Raw genomic sequence first — 20887 nt, 5'->3', positions numbered from 1 at the left:
GCACTGCGCACTGCTCCCGGCGCTGAGGGGAAGGCCAGGCTTGCCCCGCCCATCGTTTGAGCCGCTGGAGGCAGCGGGTCCTCCGGCCCGGGCAGCACCTGCTTTTCCCTTGCCGAGGAGTCTGGCTTTTGGGAGTGACAGCAAGCAGCGGAGCTGTTGGGTTCATCTGGGGTTGATAGTGCTTTGTGCACGGGGTTGGAGGGAAAGGGGCAATCTGATGCTTTCCTGGTTTATCTTCGGAGGGAGGTACCCAGCGCGGGGCAGCAGCGGGGAGGTGTCGGTTTGGGGTCCCTGCTCCTGCCGAGCTGTGTGAGCTTGTGAAGTCCAGTGCCCCTCTATGCGCTACTTCTCCTTTTACGTTAGAGATGATATTTTGCCTCCCTTTGGCTGGCAACTGCTGATGCAGATTGCTGCATTAGTACCACTGCTTCGCTAATACTTTCTCTGAGATGGAATAATGAAAGCAGTAACAGGCCAGAGAGATTTAATGGCATAGCAGAGCCTGGCTGGCAGTAATGCAATTGCTACATATGAAACTAAACTTTCAGATATTTTGGGTTTCTTTTATGTGATTTTTTTTCCCCTCTAGAACAGCTATTAGTTTTTCTGTTGATTAGTGTATCTCCTCTACCTTCAAGCAAAGAAAGTAAAAGAGTAGTTATTATCTTGTGGAGAGTGGGGAGGAGACAAAACTGTGCAATATTTTTGTTATCTTAATATTTTTGTTATCTCTGTCAAAAAGAGGAATTGTGTAGAGGCCTGTACTAATAACAGGATCTCAGCATTGATGTTGCAGACTAACTAGCAGATCATTTTTCCTTTCACATGTAAAGTCATCGACCTTGATAGATCTATTGACCTCTGATTTGGTTCACAGTCTGGAGGGTGTTTTGGAGTGGTTTGTTTATTTTATTTTCTGGGTGGCTTTATCTGTGTCTCTGCTGTCTTAGGAGACAAATACTGGCAAATGTTTTGTGTACATAGATAAGGTTTTGCTGTCATCAGTGTACCCCGTTAGAAGTCAGATGGATATAATCCTATTACATTAAAATGAGCCTAATTCCATGAAGAGAACTGGAGAAAAAGCGGGGAGACAGTGAAGGAGATAAGATGGGAAAGACTCAACATAATTATGTTATGATTTTAGGCATAAAGCTATGAAAATAGCTTCTAATGGTTTTAGATACTTTTGCTTTTCTGATAGCTCCATTTCACTAATGTGGAATATAGACTACCTGGTAATATCTACTTACCTGACTCAGCGTGGTCTGTTTGTAAGGGAGTTGGGCAAGTTTTAGTCTTTGGCCCTTTTCCATACCTGTGGATGTGCAGGTGCACACATTTGTTTATCTATGAACACACATACACTCAGCCATCATCAAAAACAGTTGAAATACAGTAAGACCTTACTTTAAACTCTGAAAATGCAGAAAATGTAAAGTTATAGCCTAATGAACAAATTTATTTTCCAATCCCACTTAAAGAAAGGATGCCAAGTCGGATGAGGTATCAGCATAGAGTAGAGCTGCTGCTTGTGCTTCCACTCTGATTTATGTGCCTCCTCTGACATCAGAACAGAAGCACAAGGCAGCACAGTACATGATCTACCATATATTCTCTAGTTATTTCAAAAGTTCTCGGTTTCAGGCATCAGTTTTTACTTTTCGATTTGTTGTAAAGTTTGATCCTATTTATGCAGCATCAGTCCAAAGGGGTGTCAGCCCTTGTGTGCTTTCCCTCAAAGTGTCTCTGTGAGGAGGGAAGCACTGTACAGTTGGGAAGCTGAAGCACAGAGAGATCAAGGGAAATGTGGAAGGTCTCCCAGGAGATCTCTGGGAAAGCAGGAGACAAGTCTTGAGAGATGATTTCAAGATTGCCTGAAATACCAAAAGAGGTGTCCCTGGTACTACCCACCACTGAGTCTTTCTTAGCTTCTCTCTTTAGTTGATACTAGCAATTGTATGGGTATGTGGTGAGTCAGATCATCCCATTGATCCAGCTGGAAATTATTTTTGTATGACTTTAGTGGTGTTAGTTTTCAGTGCAGACACAAGGGCAAGATTTGGAAGAGCTGGGCATGTATGGTTGGGAGGTTGGTGTGGGGACCATGGTTGTACACTTCAACTGGCCATGAAATAATTCTCTTGGACTCTTGTGTGCCAGTCTGATACCCTGACTGTGGGACTATAGGCCAGTCCTTCCTTCATTTGCACATGAGGATTCATTACAGGCAAGTTTTGAGCCTTCATTTTGAATTTTTTATTTCAGCCGCTCGGAAGAAAATATTCTGTCCTTTACAGGGGACTTTGTGAAGTATTGGACCAAGTAATGTTTCAACTATTTGAAAGATAGTGCAATACCAGAACCAAGTGAACAGTCAACTCATAGTCAAAGTCCGTATCTGTGAGTGAGTGTGAGTGAGCGGGTTCTGGGAGGGACTGGCAGCTTGGAAGATAAGTTTGACATTTGATCCATTTGACTCTTTGGCCATTATAAGAAGTCACAGTTTCTGGCACTGGCCTTGGCTAACTTGGAATAGGAGTCAAATAGTTCCTAATAGAATTAAGCCCAAAATAATCCCAACCCTAAAATATTTCTGGAGATTTGACTGGCAGGAAGCAAAATGCTCTTACTCTGGTGTAGAGCCAGCCACATGCTGCATGTTGCTTTCTGATTTGGGATGTACAAGTGAATTGCACCTGTCTCCTGACTGACCAGACGTATTGTCAAATCATGTGCAGGAATGTGGTCTGTCCATGCCGCTGTGACTATGGGGAAGTCTGGAAAAAATGTGCACATAGTCAGGTTTGGACAGAGTTTGCCCTCCTATTTACAGAACAACCAGAATCACGCTGCTCAGCAGAGTGGTCTGGAGTTCTCCCTCAACAACTTGTCCAAATCAGGGTCAAGGCTGCTTATGGCTTCCTTCCAGGTCATGTGTCCAGGTTTCCTTTCCCAGGAAAAAAGAATATGCAAGGAGAGTGCTTGTCTATGTCTCACTCTGATGCGCTTGGCATGCTGCAGTTGAGATACAGCCACACTGATAGACCCTGCTTGAAACCAATGGGAGTTAAACACTCTCTAAGATCTAAGACTTAGTAACTTGCCCAAGACTGTGTGGGAATCTTGTAGGAAAGACTAGGGACCTAAACTGAGGTCTCCTAAGTCCTGTGCAGTGCCTTCACTGCTCCTCTAGAGAAAGTAAATCCAGGCTCTGAGTTTGCTCTGAGAAATGCACAACTTTGGGGTTCTGGCTGGGACTTTACTCAAAAAAGTGGGATGGGAATTCGTGACAGTGACCTTGGGTTGGATTGATGCAGGAGCTAACAAATAGTTAAGAAAAAGGCTTTCGAAAGTTCTTAATGATTTTCAGTTTCCAACCTGAAATGAGTTAAAATATTAAGAAGTTTGAATGTGATGGTCACATAGCATTAGTGACTTTACAATGTGTTGACCATTTACTAATAAACAGAAGTACCCCTTTTAAAAATAATGGAATGACAGTTATTATAGTTTTTGTAGTTAAGAAGTTATGGTTGTGGTACAGACACGAAGGGCTAAGCTTAATTTTGAAAAAATCCATCTAGGGAATCTTCATCTGAAATATTTCCTTCTCTCCCCTACATTTTATCATAAATAGAATGTAACCTCTGATACTGTTTTTCATGGTAAAGAATATGTCAATAGTAAAATTCCATTAATTGCTGTAGAGGGAGTTGGTGTTCAATACTGCAAACAAAATGAATTGCTTCAGAGTCAAGAAAATAAATGTTTGATATGTAATAAAAGAGTGGCAGTAAGCACTTACCTAGGAGTCTTTGAAATACTGTCATTTACTTTTTTGTAAATGAGGAATAATTCTCTTGAAGGGGCCACAGTCTGATTCCCAAATATAGTCCAGTCTCTCTCAAGCTTCAAAACAGAAGCCAAGGGCATTTCAGGGGACCAGATGGATCGGGTTTGTAAAATTGTCATAGTTTCAGTGTCAGCAGCAGAGCTGCAGTGATTTATTTTAACTGAACACTGGCCCATCAATTTTTAGCTCCCTTTCACCATTTTGCAAGTTGTATGGAGAAGTTATTAGGAAAGTCGATTTGTTTTGTGCTTATGCCCATCACTTCAGTCGTGGACCAGGGTCTCATCATGATATCAGGTATTAAAAGTGTAACTGAAAGATGTTTCTGCATGTGTTGTTTTTCTTTGTGCTAAGCATTTGGTTTGTGTTATGTTTACCATTGCTGCAAATCTTCCTCTCATGGCCTACAAAACCAGTGCACAGTCGTAACTGTAGAACCTGAGAAAAGGGGCTGAAAGGGACCTAAATGTTACATCCCTGCCAGTGAACGAAACGGTGCCGACGTCTGTTCGTGGTGGCCAGACCAGCTAGCACCATCTGTTCACACCTATTCTATAAAGCTCTCTTAACCTTTAAAAGAAGGTGACTACTTCTAAACTGGCCATGGGAGTAGTCCCTAGTCCACTTATCTCATTAGCTGTGCTGGGAATTGTTGGGAGAGTGCTTACTGGCCTGTGCCTAAAATGTACCAGAAGCAGATTTTGTAATTTAAATAGATTCACTATAGATGACCAAATAGTAATGGCTGGCTCTGTGATGTGATATGGTTTGGTTTACTGCTTTGGACACAGGCACAGTGACAATCTCTGTCCCAAAGATGACAACTGCCTGTTCCTAAACCAGTCCCAACAGATGTTTGTCCTGCTTTTCAACATTTTCTGTACTGGAGATTTCATATCTTCCGGAGGAAGTGTGTTCCAGTTTTTAATTACCCTTACAGCATGCTACCTAAATCACAGGTTTTTTTTCAACAACTGTTGGCTTTAGAGCATGTTGAATAGCACTTGTATTCCTAAGTAATTTGGATGTGTGTGGATATTTAACCTGCTACTCATTGTGTTGTGGCACCTGAGGAGACACTGGGTCTTGCAAAAGGAAAAAAAGCCTTTAGTTCTTATGCCTGGTAGTATTTTATTTTACAAAATACGGTAAAGAAAGATGAAATGGTATGGGGAAGAGCTGGGCTGTAAAAAACGGGCCACAAAGGGTACAATTACTAGCTTTTTCAGTGGAATTAGGACATAGTCTGTGTACCTGTATGAAAGAAGTGGATTATCTAGATGACAGTGCATATGATCTTACTGTGGCATGCAGAAGAGCAGGACTTTAAAGAATTAACTTTGTTAGGTCAATCTTTGCTAAGTTAATAAATCAGTTAAGTAATAAGGGAACACCTAGCTATTTATTTTTCACTTATTTTTCCACAAGATGATCAATTCTGAAATATGACTGCTGTCTTTAACAATCAAAAGAGTTGGAAATTTTCTGACCCTCCTGGCAGGTGATGCTAGTTAAATTGACATTAAAAATACTTTTAATTTCATAATAGATGCATAATGTAGAGCTGTTTCTTTGCCGGTGTCTCCTGGCAAAGAATAAAACTCAAGCCATTTGAAAATCCTGAGAGAAGCAGTACAGACTGTTCTCACTTGCTGCAAGCTTAGATCAAAAGGATTCTGAATTTTCCCAGCAGCAAAAAATATTCTATACTACGTCCACTAGCATAGTGTGAGAACAAGAGTTTTACTGAATTCAGTATAATTAACAGGCAGGCACTGGGGGTTTAACCCATGACGTAGACTCATGTTTTCTGCTGAAGTTGCTGCTGCCTGGTTAGTAAGTGAAAGACTTCTTGGAGCGGCCAGAGTAAAATGTTGCTCCAAAACCACATGCAGTCTCTCTGGAGTTTGAGGAATGTTGGTTTCCTGGAGTACTGACATCATATGAACTGACTTTAGGTTCGGAGTATAAATTACAAACCTCAGACTCCAAACAATCTCCGCTTTGGTTGGCATGTGTAAAAGTTAGGATAAAGGGCCTACATCCATCAGAGTCCAATTTCTGAACTCTCCCCCATTTTAACTACAGCATTTTTTGTTCCCTGCATTTGAAATATAAAAGCATTTTTGTCTGGTTTCCTGAGGAAGTGGCGTTTGTGTGATTAGTCTCCCAGTTTGTCTTTTAATTCCACAGTGATTTTGTTGCACAGGCCAGGTTCAGCCCACCTTGAAAGGAGTGTCTATCACCAGCTGACCGTTTGAATGTGGCGCTTTCTTTTCAACGATAAGAGATTTTCACTGTATGGAAGCGAGCTGTACTGTGCCAGTTGGCCTCAGAGCTTGAGGATAATGTCTAACTTTTTTGATTCACTCGTATAAAAATAATCTCTGTGTCCTAAGACAGGACAGCCAGTGCAGCTTTTGTTGTGAAGAAGAATAGTTGCAAAATTCTCTGTTTAGGAGTTTAGGAGACCTGCTGGTGTAACTTGTTAAGAGGACGTGTGAGTCCTCATATTTGGATTGTTTGCCCATAACTCTCCTGAACAGTGGGGTGTAGGTACTGTCCCAGCAACTCCTTCCCCACCAAGGAAGTTGTGGCTGTTTTGTACCTAGAAATTTTGTTGCTTCAGCAGACCAAGCATTAACTGGGGTGAACTACACCATGTAATTTTGAGTCTAATTGCAGCCATCTTTAATCTTAGCTCAATAAGAAATGTGTTTCTTATTGTGCTTTAGGTTAGAAAAATCCCCAGTAGAAACTGAAGTATTTTTCCAAAGCAAAGGGAAAATTTTAAAAGTTTGCTTACATCTGTCACCCTGGAGGCTCACTTCTGAACTTAGGTCTGTGCCTGTGTGGTGCCAGCTTTTTAAAGAGTTCAGATGATGGCCACCAAGATAATTAGGGGACTAAGAGCTCATGACTTAAAAGGAGGGGCTGGAAGAGCTAGTTTTGTTGTCTTCAGGGTATTCAGTTACCTGTCGGGGGGTATAGAGGAAACAGAGCCGGAACCTTAGAGGTGCGCAGGGATAGGACAAGAGGCAATGGGCACAAGGTGCAACAAGGGAAATTCAGGTTAGATATTGGGAAGAAAATTTTCACTGTGAGGACAGGCAAACGTAGGAACTGGAGTGCAGGGAGGCTGAGAAATCTCCATCCTTGAAGACATTGAGAACTCAATGGGACCAAGGTCGTGGGCAACCTGGTCCAACTTGGCCCTCCTTTGGGCAGACTTTTGGACCAGGTGACCTCTAGAGCTCTGTTCCAACCTGTTGTTCTATGACCCAGCATAGGGTGTGGCATGAGTTTCAAGTGGAGTTCCCTATGAAACAGCTTACCACTAGATTTTCATTCAGGAAGGCATGTTTCTAATGTATAATAGGAGCCCAGAAGTGCTAATACCAGTTAAATGCTGGAGAACTGAATATAATTGCCCTTTCTGCCATGTTTTCGTGTGTTGACTTTTCAGTAGGTGGCACTTTCTAGATGCTTGAATTAAGGGCTGTGCAGAAATACTTCTCCAAACAGTATTTAGGGATTGTTCTTTCATTAGTTAACATCGTGTATACTAAATACTTCAAAAAAGTCTGTTTGGTTTCCAAAGTTAGTGCCTAGTTTTAATCTTAATCTTTTTGTGATTCAGCTCCCCAGTTGTCAGATGGGGAGACCATCATCACTTTTCAGGGGCAATGTAGTGATGACTATCGTAAAGCCCAAAAGAACATAAATAATTCTTCCTTCAGAGCATGGTTTGTGTCCTGATACCCATGTATTGCAATAGAAACAGAGAAGAAAGCAAAGCTTCAGTCCATCCTATGTGGAGGGACTTTTGGAAAAAAACACAGGTGATCATTAGTTAATTAGAGCAGCTATGCATGAAGAGACCATTATAACATTTCCTAACTTTCCAATGTTTTACTGTAATGCTTTCGCTGTATTCTTTTAATAGTTTTTTGTTTCTAAGTATAAATCAGTTAAAAATTGGAGCTATTTTTACAGCATTTCACACTTGCATCTTTTTGTTGTTTATGAAAGAACACAGCTGAAAGGGAGTCTCTTGTAGCAGATGATGCTGGTTAACACATGCCGCGCAGCTCAGTGCAGTGACTGTCTCTCAGACTCTGAGCTCAGTTCTGTTCTCATCACCATCAATGGGAGTTTCAGCGTTGCCTACCCTGCAAGTGTCTCTTATTGATGTCCAGGTGATGTAGTACAGCCTAGCAAAGAACTTGTATGTGAGGCATATACTTTATACTGAGTGCACAAGGACTTTGCCGAAATCAGTATCTTAGAATCTGCAAGAGGTGCTGGAAAAATAATGAAAACAATAGACATTGGAAGTCCTTAAAATCTGTACTGTTCAGGAAGGTATCTGCTTAAATTCACTGACATTTTGAGAGCCCTTAAAAGACTTTTTCAACTTTTAAGTATGTCTAAGTATGCATGCTGTCCCATCTAGGGGATTAAGTGTGTTGATGGATCATAAACAGGATGTGCCTTAACAGAGTAGAAGCAGGAAACTAAATGCTAAGTACTAAATAAATCCAGGAGCAGGGGAAATAAAGCCAATCACTTCAACCATCAACACATGCCTAATTTTTAATAAACCTGCTGATACTAAAAGGCTGTTCTGAAACAAGAACGGTAAAGTTGCATTAGGAAGCACTCTAAAGTTCAGACGCTCTGGTTTGAAGGTTGCTTGTCAAACCCTAATGCATGTCTATTGTGCATATGCATTATAATAATCTTTTAAGGGGAGAAATCCCTGTAAAGTGGGAAACTAGTCTTTGACTTCAGTGTAGTGGAAAATTAGATCTCCTTAAAACCATTCGCTTGCCCTGCCCTTAAAAGCCTGTAGAAATACATGAGAGAAGTATATTTGGTGTTGAGGGCACAATAAATGATAGGAGGAGATATTATTTTGGAAGTAATGCTTTTCTCTTCAGAGATAACTGGAGACATTTATGAGCTAAAGAGTCTAAAAGTCTGACAGTGGTTTTGAATGCAACTGATTTTATGAACTTTTGAAAGTTGTTACAATTCTCTGACTTACAAGGTCTGTTTTGCTTTTGTCTTTTAATAGCTCTCTACAAACACGTGTCAGCTGTAAATAAATTAGGTGGGACATCCTGATTCTATGTGAAGTTGTTAATTTGTGAAACAGGAGAATACCCCACTGCTGGAATCTCCATCTCTCAAATGTCTCTAAAATATAAAGCAGGGATCAAAACCTTATTTGTTCTATCTTTTGCCTTTCAGGTCCAAACCATGAATTACGTTGGACAGTTAGCAGGGCAAGTGTTTGTAACTGTGAAGGAGCTCTATAAGGGACTAAACCCAGCCACATTGTCGGGATGTATAGATATAATTGTTGTACGTCAGCCAGATGGAAATCTTCAGTGTTCCCCTTTCCATGTACGCTTCGGGAAAATGGGAGTTCTACGTTCTAGGGAGAAAGTGGTAAGAAAATTGGCAATTTTGATATGTTCTGTCTGTGGGTTAACTCTAATGGCATGAAAGTTACTGCATATTCTGTGGTATGCTAGTCAAGGTTTTCTGTAGACACTCTTTATGAAGTGCCCAAATTGAGGCAAGGTTCAATTAAAATGGTTGTTACTGATTCTTGCATTTCAAAGCATAATTTGTAAGACATTGACTATAATAAAAACAAAACAAGCCATGACATTTGTAACATTTATTTTCAATAAAGCAAATTTTTGAATGTGCTAATTTCGACCTATACTAGATTTCATTAGTGACTGTGTATTAAGACCCCTTTGTTTAACATGTTCAATGATAGTTACAAAAAGGGAGGTAATAATGAAGTAATATTTTCAGATAACAGAATGTTGAGGTTAACTGAAGCTAGAAAAAGCAGTGAGGGCCTTGAGATAAATGTAACCAGGCTGAATGACCTGGCAATATGATATCAGATGCAAAGTTGCCAGTGAGTAATGCATGACAGATTATTTTAGGAAATAATTTGTAACTACATACAGTCTAGGTTCTAATGTAGCTGTAATTGTTCAGCAGAAAGATCCTAATGTCATCATGGACATTGTTCAATTCTTACATAAATCAGAGAGGAATTCCAGTATTTAGGATGGGTAAAAGTTGAAAATGTTACTGTGCCAATAGTATATTGTGTCCTGAAATATAACATAAATGTAAACTTGTCCAAGTCTCCAAAAAAATACCGTCAAAGTGGAGTTGGTGGCAAGAATGGTTATAGGCAAAGAGAGAGATCCTCCTGAGAAGAAATGGAAATAGTTGGACTGTATAGCGGTGAGATAAATGTGCAGAAGAAACAGACGCATGAATTGTGTTGAGAATGTAAAAAAATTTTTCTTATTTGTGCTTCTCATAGTGTAAAGAGAAGTCTGTTTACTGAATTTGAAAGACAGCATATTAAAAATTTGCATGCAAAGTGCTTCTTGCACAATTCAAAATTAGGCTATGAATTAAAATAGCAAAAAGATTTGTGTGGTGAGTGAAGCATTCAGAATTACATCTAAAAAGATTCAGGACTTTATATAATGGCTATAAACCTTCCTGAGTAAAAGAGCAAGACAGCAATGAGCTGAATGAGTTAGAAAAACATTTTGACAATTGATGGCCTTGTGAAGGGGTGAGGAGAAAAACAGAGGAGTTCACTATTGTATTTTTATTATAAGGTTTCCTACACTTCCCTGAGAAGCATGTGCCCAGTGACAGTGGTAGGATAGCTGAACAGGAACTGTCTACCTAAAATAACTTTCTTTTCATTTGAGAATATGTTTATTTTCTTCCAGGTTGACATAGAAATTAATGGAGAGGCTGTAGATTTGCACATGAAACTAGGAGACAACGGAGAGGCCTTTTTTGTGCAGGAGATGGATAATGATCAGGTAAGAGTCAAAACTAATTTTAATTTGTTAAAAAGTCAACGCCTGCTCTTCAGAGTCAGTTTTGAGTTTAGGAATGGTGTTGGAAAAACATACCTTTACCCATTTTATAGTCTTGAAAGTTTCTGGACAATTTTCTGCTATGGAAATTTAATACTATGCAGTTACTTTGTTTTTTGAGTCGTGAGATTGGAAAAATCTAAAGAAGGTAATCACATAACTAAAAAATAAATCAGAGTTTATGTGCATGCCAGTGTGTGAACAGAAGTAACATGTACACAGTTCACATGCTCCGAAGATGTGTACAACAGAGTCCATAGACCTGTTTTTTTCAGAAATCTTTACTTTGAACATATGCACTCAGCAGACTGCCAGTAACAGTGCACATGCCCTGTTAACATCTGTGCACACAGTAATTCTCGTACTCACCAAAGACATGATCTTGCAACTATTATTCATGTGGCATTATATTTAAATGAGAATGCCTGCTGTTGAGCTGTGTGATTAAATACTAGTCTATATAAGTTATGGTCACACTAGTTTTGAAAAGTCCACACATAATGTAACATAAGAAAAGCTTTTTACAGGCACTGCTCTTCAGATATCCCCAATAATTTTTGTCACTGTCCAGAGCGTGATGAGCTTTCGAATTCTTATATTGAGTACGATACTGCTAGTTTCAGGTGAGAGCTGTGTGCATGTGCAGTATTCTCTGTATCTTTATATTTAAATCTTCTGATCTCTATATTTAAATCTTCTGTGTGGCAACAGTTATTTGGTGACTGAAAATTGCTAGAAATACTTCCATAAACATCTAGAGATGTATTATATATGATTGAATAAGAGGATGTTTGTGTGACCTAGTTATAAACCGCTGACCTATCTGACTACTATCTGTCATTTGAGTTGTGAAGGAGAATTGGATTTTACAAAATGTTCAGATTATAAACTAGGATTTTGTTTCTGCTCTGTATCTAGCATCAGGTGGCTAGAGACTCATGCCATAACTTGGCCAATATTAGATGTTCAGAGTATCCTTTTTATTAAGAGTATTGTTCCTGGCTTGTCTAAGGAGATGCAGCTATGGAACAATTTGCATATGTTATAGGATGATACTGAGAACCCGGATGTCTAATCTTTGTTACTTTTCTGGGGAATAAATGACTTAGATTTTGGCAATTGTGCATAGATTTTAGAACCAGATTTATGACTGGCAGAGGAACTTAATATGTTGCATGGTTTGCATTTTTTCTTTCTCAGGAGGTAATTCCTTATCATCTTTCCACATCTCCCATTCTGTCTGAGGGAACTGCTTTAATGGAAGCTCAGCTGAAGAGGAACTCCATAGACAGGATAAGAAACCTGGACACCAGTGGATCCTTACAAGTACCACCCCAAGCCCATGGATCCCAGCCTTCTACTGAAACATCTCCAGTCTGTAGCTCTGTGAAAAAAAGGAGGAAAAAGAGGAGAAAGTCTACCCATAAAATAGACAGCTTAAAAAGAGAAGACAATGGAGACACGTCAGAAGATGAAGACATGTTTCCTATAGAGATTAGCTCAGAGGAAGAAAAAGAACCATTGGACAATTCAAGGTATCACAGTGGAATTGAGATGTATAATGGAAACCTAATGCTGGGTTAATGTTCCATTCCATACCTTCTAACAGTAATTTCTATCTAAGTCAGTACATATGGTTGATGAACATGTTTCTTTAAGAAAAACCTTTAGGCTAGAAAGCTATTGAGAATGTTACTAACAAAAATAATGAAAATGATATTGAAAACATAAGAACAATCCTCCATCATGCTGTGAACTAGAAGGTGTGAATCAGATAACATTTCTCTCTCTCTTTTTAGTTCAGGTTATACTAATTCTTCTCTACAGTAGGGTTTTTTTGTTATCTGAAGTATATGACAGTTCAGTAATCAAGTATGGTTTTTAAATGTCACGTCTTTCCCTATACCTAGGATCCCTGTTCCAGATGTGTTCGTTGATGAAGTATGTGATATAAAGGCTCCTGCAGTTTCTACGTTTTCTCAGTCTGCATCTTACCCTCATTCAGATGGAGAATGGTCACCTCTTCAAAGGTACTTTTTCTGATAGTAACACCCTGCCCCTTCGGTGGCTTTTTGAACTATATGTTCTGTTTGTTTCTTGATTGCAGTATTATGGATTTTGAAAACTCTAGATGTAAATTCAGCATTCGTGTAGCTAATGCAAAAAGAGCTTATGTTAATCAGCACTTGTAAATAATGACACCCTTTTTTTCTTTTTACCGACATGCTGTGCTGTCCAGTAAGCCTATAGATTGCACAGGGCAATCCTCTCTTCTCACTGTTCCAGCAGATGGAGGCCTGTCTAACTCTTGTCCTCAACAATCTTCTCACTTTTCTCCTCTAGACAGGTAGAACAGTTGTCCTCCCTCTTTTCTGGGCTGCTCTTTAATCTTTTTAACACATTAATACACTTTTAACACATTAATAGTGTGTGAACTTTGTTGAACTTATAACTGCACTTATTGCTAACCCAGACGCTTTGAAAGAAAGTGACGTTGAAAACCACTTCCTCTGCTTACTTCTTGGCCAGTAAATTTCTTTACTGAAAGAGTGGTTAAACATTGGAACAGTCTGCCCAGGGAAGTGGTTGAGTCCCCATCCCTGGAAGTATTTAAAAGACGAGTAGATGAGGCGCTTAGGGACATGGTTTAGTGGGCATGGTGGTATTGGGTCGACGGTTGGACTCGATGATCTTAGAGGTCTTTTCCAACCTTAATGATTCTCTGATTCTATGATTCTTTGTGGGCATTGACTGGAGGTAAGTTGCCTTGATGAATCATCCGTTGAATGAGGATGGCTAATATAAAATCAGGCCAATGAAAACTTGGGTTAAAACTGAAGTTGATAACAAAAAAAAGGAGGAACTTAGCTAGTGAAAACTTACATTCCTCTGAAGATTGACATTTCCATGTGGCTTTTTACAGTCAGTGTATATTTTAATAACATTTTTATCCCATGGTTTTCCTGAGTTGTTTGCTTGTGTGTACGTTGCAAAAGTAAAAGTAAAACAAAGGCCTCGGAGATTAAGTGAGAAATAAGGTACTGGGAGGAGCCCAGTACCAAAAGAGAACCTCTCTTCCCTTGTTCCCTGGTTTGGGGGAGGGGAAGACTTCTGTATGTTGGATTGCAGTGGGGGAGCATCTTAGAGAGGAAAGCTGGCACAATAGATAAGGCATCTTGCCTAAAGTTTAGGAGACCCAGACTTAAGCCTTTGCTGTAGTGTAGGATTCCTCTGACTATGGACACTTTTCTACAGAGCTGAAAGTAGATACAGACACTTTTTATGATGTCTTAAATTCAAGATGTCTCGACATGCTGCAGCCAGGCCCTTTCTCTCCATTAAGTCAGTGGATAGAAGTCACAGCAACTCAGTTAAAAAATTTAAAGTAGGTGTCTGAATATGACCTCTACAATTCTCTATTGATGCTGGGGAAGCTTTGAGTAATAAATCAGACTAAATTGCTCATTGCCTATCTCAACATAGATGCCATACTAGGTGCCTCAGGCTGTATTGAAACTGATATTCTTGAGGTTTTCTCAGCTTCTAGGTCTGCTCTTTGACCTGACCATGTTGCAGCACCAAGTCAAGGTGAAATCGTGGAACATTCAACGCTCTTCTCCTCAGTGTTTTTCATGGGAAAGAAGGGCAGGTGCACAGGTTGGGATGGAGCAGGCATGTGCTCTGGGTGGCTCCATGAACTTTGCTCTGGAGTTCACCTGTCCTGCAGTCTAGATATACAGCTAAAGTGCTCTAGTAACTTGTCTGAGTAAGGCCCTCTCTGTGTCTGCAACTGTTCTCTATGTGAAATAAGAAACTCTATTATGGCCACCTCAAAGGAGGTTCAGAGGCTCTCAGCTATTGTTGTGTACTTGAGGTAGACCTCTTTCCTTCTGACTATCTTTTCCTGGTTTATTTGGCCTCAGTCAAGATGGGACTTTTTCTCAGGTCACACTGCTGCTTTCTCAGGGCTGTCTCTGCTTTCTGTGGGAAACACTGCAAAGATCAGCGTGGTTTGCTATTGCAGAACTGCCAACTGAAGGCCAAGTTCCTTATTCTTTGACATTGGATTACATTAAGTGCAGTCATAGCTGTTAAGGAGTACATAGGACTATGAAACAAATATTCAGCAGTTATGGGATGTGAATCAGATACGCTGATCTAAATGACTGAACTGAGGTTTCCCTTCCTTCTTGTGCAGTGTGGACAGGATGGGTGGCTCTCGTTTGATCTGCAGTGTCTGCAGCAATCTGTGGAAGGCAAGAGAATTTCATCTGGGCTGCGTCAGTGCCTAACTTAAGGACAGAGGAATTGCAAGGCATAGTTCAGCCCAAGACAAACATCTCAGTGGTGTAAGGAATAAAGAACCCATTTTGAGTCTGATCCATGGATTTGCAGGATACTGTCGCTGGGTTACAAATCCTACACGGTCTTGGTATTCAGCCTTATTGACCCCTAGTGCAAGTGTAACATTAATCCACGATTTAATTTGACCTAACAGAGCTAAAAAAAATCTAAAGGAATGTGATTGTGAGCTTTATTAGTCTTCAGTCTCATTTTAATTTGATGGCAATAGTATGAAGTGAATAGCAGCCAAAATAGTCCCAGTGTGGGTAAAGGAGACGACATCTGGCGTTACATATGGAAGCAGAACTATACAAACAGGAAGTATACAAACAGGACTGTAGTAGGCATAATTACCATCTGTGTCCATAAACTACAGAGATTATTGTTGCTGTTCCAGAAGGATATTAGTTGGAGAGAGTAGCTATTGAGTGTTAAACAACAATATGGCATATGAAGGAAAAAGTAAAGGTATTTTTCTGTAATGGAAAACCAGCTCTCATCAGGAGGCCACCAACCCTATATTAATGTTTGTGGGTGGCATAGTAAATTCCAGCTTATGTTCCAGATGATAGAAGCAACAAGGCTGCTTTAGTATCCTTTTATACAAACAAAATAATTTCCCCCCTGTTTGCCTTGTGGATGCATGTTTGCAGTCTGATTTGGTCTTGGGTCTTTTAAATTAAGATGACATTGCGATGATAATTCTGGTCTACCCTGAGGTTGTATTAGCATTTGTACAGTAATCTACACACAGAAATCAACTGAAAAGAATTCAGAAGATCTAACATTTTGTTACTGCTAAATCCTTATATTTTATTGTATAGAAAAGTAATATTTATAGAATGAGAATTAAGATGTCTCCATCGTGCTCGTGTTGAAAGTTCAGTAGATAGCGTGTATTTTGTGTACTTTGTTTTGGGAGAATGGGTAATATTTTGGGGGTTAGATGCTCACCCTGTTCCTAACTTACCATGGTTATACTCGTAGCTCTATCTACTCTGAACCAATAACGCAGATGCATGCATGGATCATCGGGCAGCCTTTTGCAGCAAGAGCCTTCTCAGAGCAGAACTCTGTCTGTTTTAACATACACACATATGCAAGTGCCATATTTCTGGCACTTGCATGTGTGTGTCTGGGAATATACATCATGGTTCTTGGTGTCGAGTAACAGCCTGGGCTTCTTCCCCACTCAATTGTGTGTACAAGGGAACTGTACAATTTTTTCAGCAAAAATTATGGAAAAGGCAGGTTTCTCCCCTCCCTGGCCCCGATCAGTGTTCACACTGCAAAATGCAGAGGTTCTAGCCCAAACTGAAGCAATGCCTGTATTCTCTCAGGTCATCTGGCTGGGTAAGTGAATGTGGGCTGAACATACCCCAAAGCCCAGACTGGAGATTTTTCTGAGTAAACAGTAGGTATTTTGAAGGTTAAAATGTGTGTAGTGCACAGATTAACTCGTGCAGTGACAACATTGCCTTAAATCTAGATGTTTTGGGCTGAAAGCAGCAGAAGCATTACTGCCTGCTGAGATTTTCTGAAGTGCCCATGCTCCTGATTGCCAAGGTTTCAGTGGGCCCTAGATGCATGGAAAATACTGCAAATCCTACAAACTTGTCAGTGGGAGATTTAGAAGTTGCTGAAAAACCCACCAGGCATTTCTTGAATCCTTAGAACTTGAAAATACTCTGTAAATCACATTGTATTGATTCCTTCATCTGTCAAATGGTAGGTTATACCCTAAGGACTAACAAAAATTTGAAATTCTTAGGACCAAAAAAGATCTTCCACAGTTGTATTGCTTGTAAATTTTATAGTTTAGTTAGATAATGTAATTATCTGTAGCTAAAAAGTCATAGCATTTGTCCATATTCAAAGTATATCTTACTGCAACGTAGATGAAAACAAGGAATCATGTAGATAATTAGGTTGCTGTTTTTTCAGGTGTGAAATTCACAGATTTTTAAAAGCTACTTTGTGTTAGTGTGAAGTAATTTTTTTCCTGTGACCAGCAAATTCCCTACTAGCTAGCTCTACAAAACTGCCTTATATTGAAAGAGCAGAATTGGTTTGGATATTCAGTTTACCCAGAAGAAGGTAAAGAATAAATCAAACATGAAGAATTTATACTAAACGTAGGAAGCCTTTTGTTTTTGAGAGTGAAGGTAACTCAGTTTGGACCTTTGGTTTAGGAATGTTGTAGATTCTTTTGTTGCTTGTAGTTTTTAAATCGGGATTGCACGAGTATACCAAAGACATGCTGTGGCTCAGACAAAAAATAATGGGCTCTGTTCAGGGGGGCTCTGGGTGAAATTCTGTGAGCTGCGTTATGCAGAAAGGCCGAGTAGATAATCAGAATTTTTCCTTTTGTCCTTGCAATCAGTGAAGCATTATTTATTAATGGCTGACTTAACATCACATTATTGAATTCACCACATAAAAATATGCTACAAAGTGATAATTTACTAATTAATTATTAAATATTTTATATTGAGTAGTCAGCAAAACAAACAGTTAAATATTTTTGAACTGGAAGGGCTCAAATTCTTTGTATAGCTCTCTTGCTGGTTTCCTATAAACATGCATCCAAGGGTAGAACTGAACAAGTTAGCAGAAGGAAGTAATCAACTGGATTCCTTAGACTAATTTATTACTTAGTCAGGATAGAGTGTCTTGTTGATGCGAGTGAGTAATTTCTGTACTTCACATCCACTACAACAGTACTAATATCTATTAATCTACTGCTGCTGGTATCAACCCCATTCTTATTTCCACACAGAAAAACAAAAATCCTCCTGAAATGTTCAGTTCCAATGCTCTCGTTCCATCTCTTTCAACTTCTCAAATCCTGCTTGTGTGACAGCACTTACTAAAAAATGGATGAGACCTCTGAATGCCAGTCTAAGAGGATCCTGAACTGTTTAAACTGTTTTTCCATGATTTCACACTTTCAATTGGCTAATGATTATTTAGATCTTCAATGCTTTGGGTTGGTGGATATCAGTTTGGAAAGTGCTTAGTGCATTGTGGTTACTTTTCGTTTTGTAATATTTTTTGTTTGTTTTTCTTCAGCCCATCAGGTTCACGCTCTCCTACTCCTCAAAGTGACTCAGAACTAGTCAGTAAACCTATGGACAGAAGTGGATTGAAGAATAATCCCCACATGCACTGGGCATGGGGAGAGCTACCCCAGGCTGCAAAGGTATCCAACGTAATTTGTTTAATTCCTGCTAGCATCTATTGTGTTTTAATGGGGCACATATGCTTATTCTATTGCAGACTGCTGAAGAGGGAATGGATCCTGTTTTTACATAAAATTGCAATGTTTTATGTAAGAGAATTGCATCTTGCTCCTTAGGAGGTACAGGAAAATGCCTTGTGCTATGAATGTTCTCAACATTGATGATACACAGTAGAAAATGAAGAAGTACCTGAGACCTAGTCATGTAAAAGTTAGAAGCTTAAATAACATACAAAATCAAACCCAATGTCCTTCGGTAAATCACTGAAATTCATAAATGGTCTTAGATGGAAATTAGGTGCTTGGTGTTAGCAGTGTGATTCACAAAAATTAAAATCAGTTGCTTGAGTACATAAGCATCCAGAAACACCTGCAGTTCTGTATCTCTGCATGCCCAAACGTGCTGTTCTCTTGGCTGAGCCGACTGGCTTGGTGCCTGTCTCCTTCCTGAAGCCATTTGGCCCAGTTAGATGGCAGGATCTGTAGTGTGCCAGCAGCATTGTGTTCCATGCTGCACAGTAGCCATGTGCAGCTGAGTACACTGCAGGTCAGTCAGGTACTGGCCGGCTCCTTATGATAGCTATGGAGTCAGAGCATTCATACAGGAAAGGGGAGACTTAGGGCTTACGCCTGCCTCAGGGTGTGAGAAAGAAAGGTCAGGTTCCAGTGGCATACTGCAACTACGGGGGCAGAGATGGTGCAGGGTTTGGCCCCTTCTGCAGAAGGCTGGCTTCTCTGCAGAAAGGACTGCAGGAGTGATGGAGTCAGGAACAGTATAAAGAAACAAAATTCCCATTTTGCAGGCCAGGGAAGTGGGTATCCTCCTCAGAAAGAAGACTTCTGCGTTCTGGTGGTGGCACCAGAATTACAATGACACTATTATAATTTATCTTTAATTCACTGTTGGTAGCTAGTGACAAAAGCAGGGATGGGAATCCAGAATTCTTAATTCCTTCGGAAGAGCTCTGGCCTCTTCTTTAGTAGGCCAAAGATGAGCTGTCCCATCACCTCTGCATTATTCTTCTCCTCATGTATATTACAAGAAAATTGGGAGCTATTTTCTGTACATAGAGAACTGATTTAAGTGCAGAGGTCCAGGCAGGAGTTTCAAATTGGCATTTCCAGTCTAGAATTTAGGGTTTCCTGTTAGTAGGTTTTGGTGTTTCATTTTTATCCCAGTCACACAGCCTGGCGTGTATTGCAAATCTTATTCCTGGAGGCTTTTCCCTCTGCAGTCCCTGTCTATGTCCCTAGCCAAGCTACTCGGAGTTGATCTGGCTATACCTGAACTGGGAGTGATGCTTTGGATGCTGTTGATCTTCGTGTAAGAGTGTGTTTGCTGTGACATGAAGGTTTTAGCAGCTATACAGCTGTTGCTGTAGGAGTTCAGCTCACCTGTAAGAACACCTCCTGTCCCACACTCAGAGAAGATCTAGAATTGTTCCTATAAAGTGATTTAAAATCTAAATCTAAATCTGGGGTATAGGTGAATGACAGCGTACCCCTGTCCTGGTCCCTGAGAGCATCCTGATTGTGTAAGGACTCCAGTCTGTGCTCCCTTCTCATGTTTGTTGGGGCTACCTTCTGAAGAAAAGCTAGGATTTGCGCAGGAAGGGAGGAGGGCAGGGTGGGAGCTGTGATGTGCTCCCAGGCAGGTGAGTGCGAAATGAAGACTGTAGTGCACATTGCAGAACAAATCTTTCCTGGCCCCGAGATACAGATGAATTTTGCGCTAGCAAACACACAGCAGAGAGGTCTTTTGTGCACTGTAGTCTCCACCTCAGTTAGTGGTGGCTTTCTGCTGTAGTTGGTTACCTTGAGAATCTGATCTCACTGGAGTGAACAGAACAGGTTAAACTCTGGCTGTTGCATTTTTAAAGAGCTTTTCTTTATAGCAGTCTGTTTATTTTTCCTCACAGGCCAGTTCTCTGCTCAAAGCAAAAGAGCCCAGTGTGGTGGATGTAAATCCTTCTGAAAGCACTCACTTTCGGGTCATCCAAAGTTCTCCTATAGAGGAGTTTAACACTGTGTCTCCTCTACCTGCCCTTGGACAAGCAGATGCAGCAACTGTTGATGAAAGTGAGCCCTTACCAGCTGAGACAAATAAGCCAGAGAGAGAGTCTCCAGGAGCAGCTGTACCGCTGTTGCCTGCCAATGAAGAAATAAAACAAGCTGAAGCTTGCTCAGCCCAACCAGCTGGCAAGACAGATTCCCCATCCAGAAAGAAAGGTAAAGCTGTTGATTCTGCACTTTTATATGTATGATTTTGTCTTTAAATTTCATGGTGATAAAGCACTTCATTGTCATATAAATTAATCTGTGCTCTGAAGGCACTTTCAGATCTGGAAAGGAATAAGCTTTGGAAAGAACCTTCAAAATCTGAGCTGTACAGCAGGCTGTTCACAGGAGCTATTGTAGTAAGATGGAAGATTCTCCTTGTCTGGGATTTTTGGCAGCTCTGTGCGTATGAGCAAGACTGCAAAACTTGCTCCAAATTCCTCCATA

At 40.2% G+C, this 20887-nt stretch overlaps 1 protein-coding gene across 2 annotated transcripts in view; it reads left to right on the top strand.

Moving 5' to 3' along the window:
- LPIN1 (lipin 1) overlaps positions 1–20887 on the top strand; it is a 91121-nt gene that overhangs the window by 40148 nt on the left and 30086 nt on the right. For both annotated transcript variants that reach the window (XM_009275567.2, XM_009275566.2), the window contains exons 3-9: positions 9113–9313; positions 10645–10740; positions 11998–12332; positions 12708–12827; positions 13037–13144; positions 18214–18343; positions 20302–20611. In XM_009275567.2, coding sequence (XP_009273842.1) covers positions 9113–9313; positions 10645–10740; positions 11998–12332; positions 12708–12827; positions 13037–13144; positions 18214–18343; positions 20302–20611 — 1300 coding nt within the window. The remainder of the gene's footprint in view (positions 1–9112; positions 9314–10644; positions 10741–11997; positions 12333–12707; positions 12828–13036; positions 13145–18213; positions 18344–20301; positions 20612–20887) is intronic.

Source organism: Aptenodytes forsteri, unplaced genomic scaffold (assembly GCF_000699145.1).
Source record: "Aptenodytes forsteri isolate BGI_AS27 unplaced genomic scaffold, ASM69914v1 Scaffold94, whole genome shotgun sequence".
Classification (NCBI taxonomy): Eukaryota; Metazoa; Chordata; class Aves; order Sphenisciformes; family Spheniscidae; genus Aptenodytes; species Aptenodytes forsteri.
The sequence above is the reverse complement of the archived record's forward strand: the minus strand, read 5'-3'. Positions and strand labels throughout refer to the sequence as shown.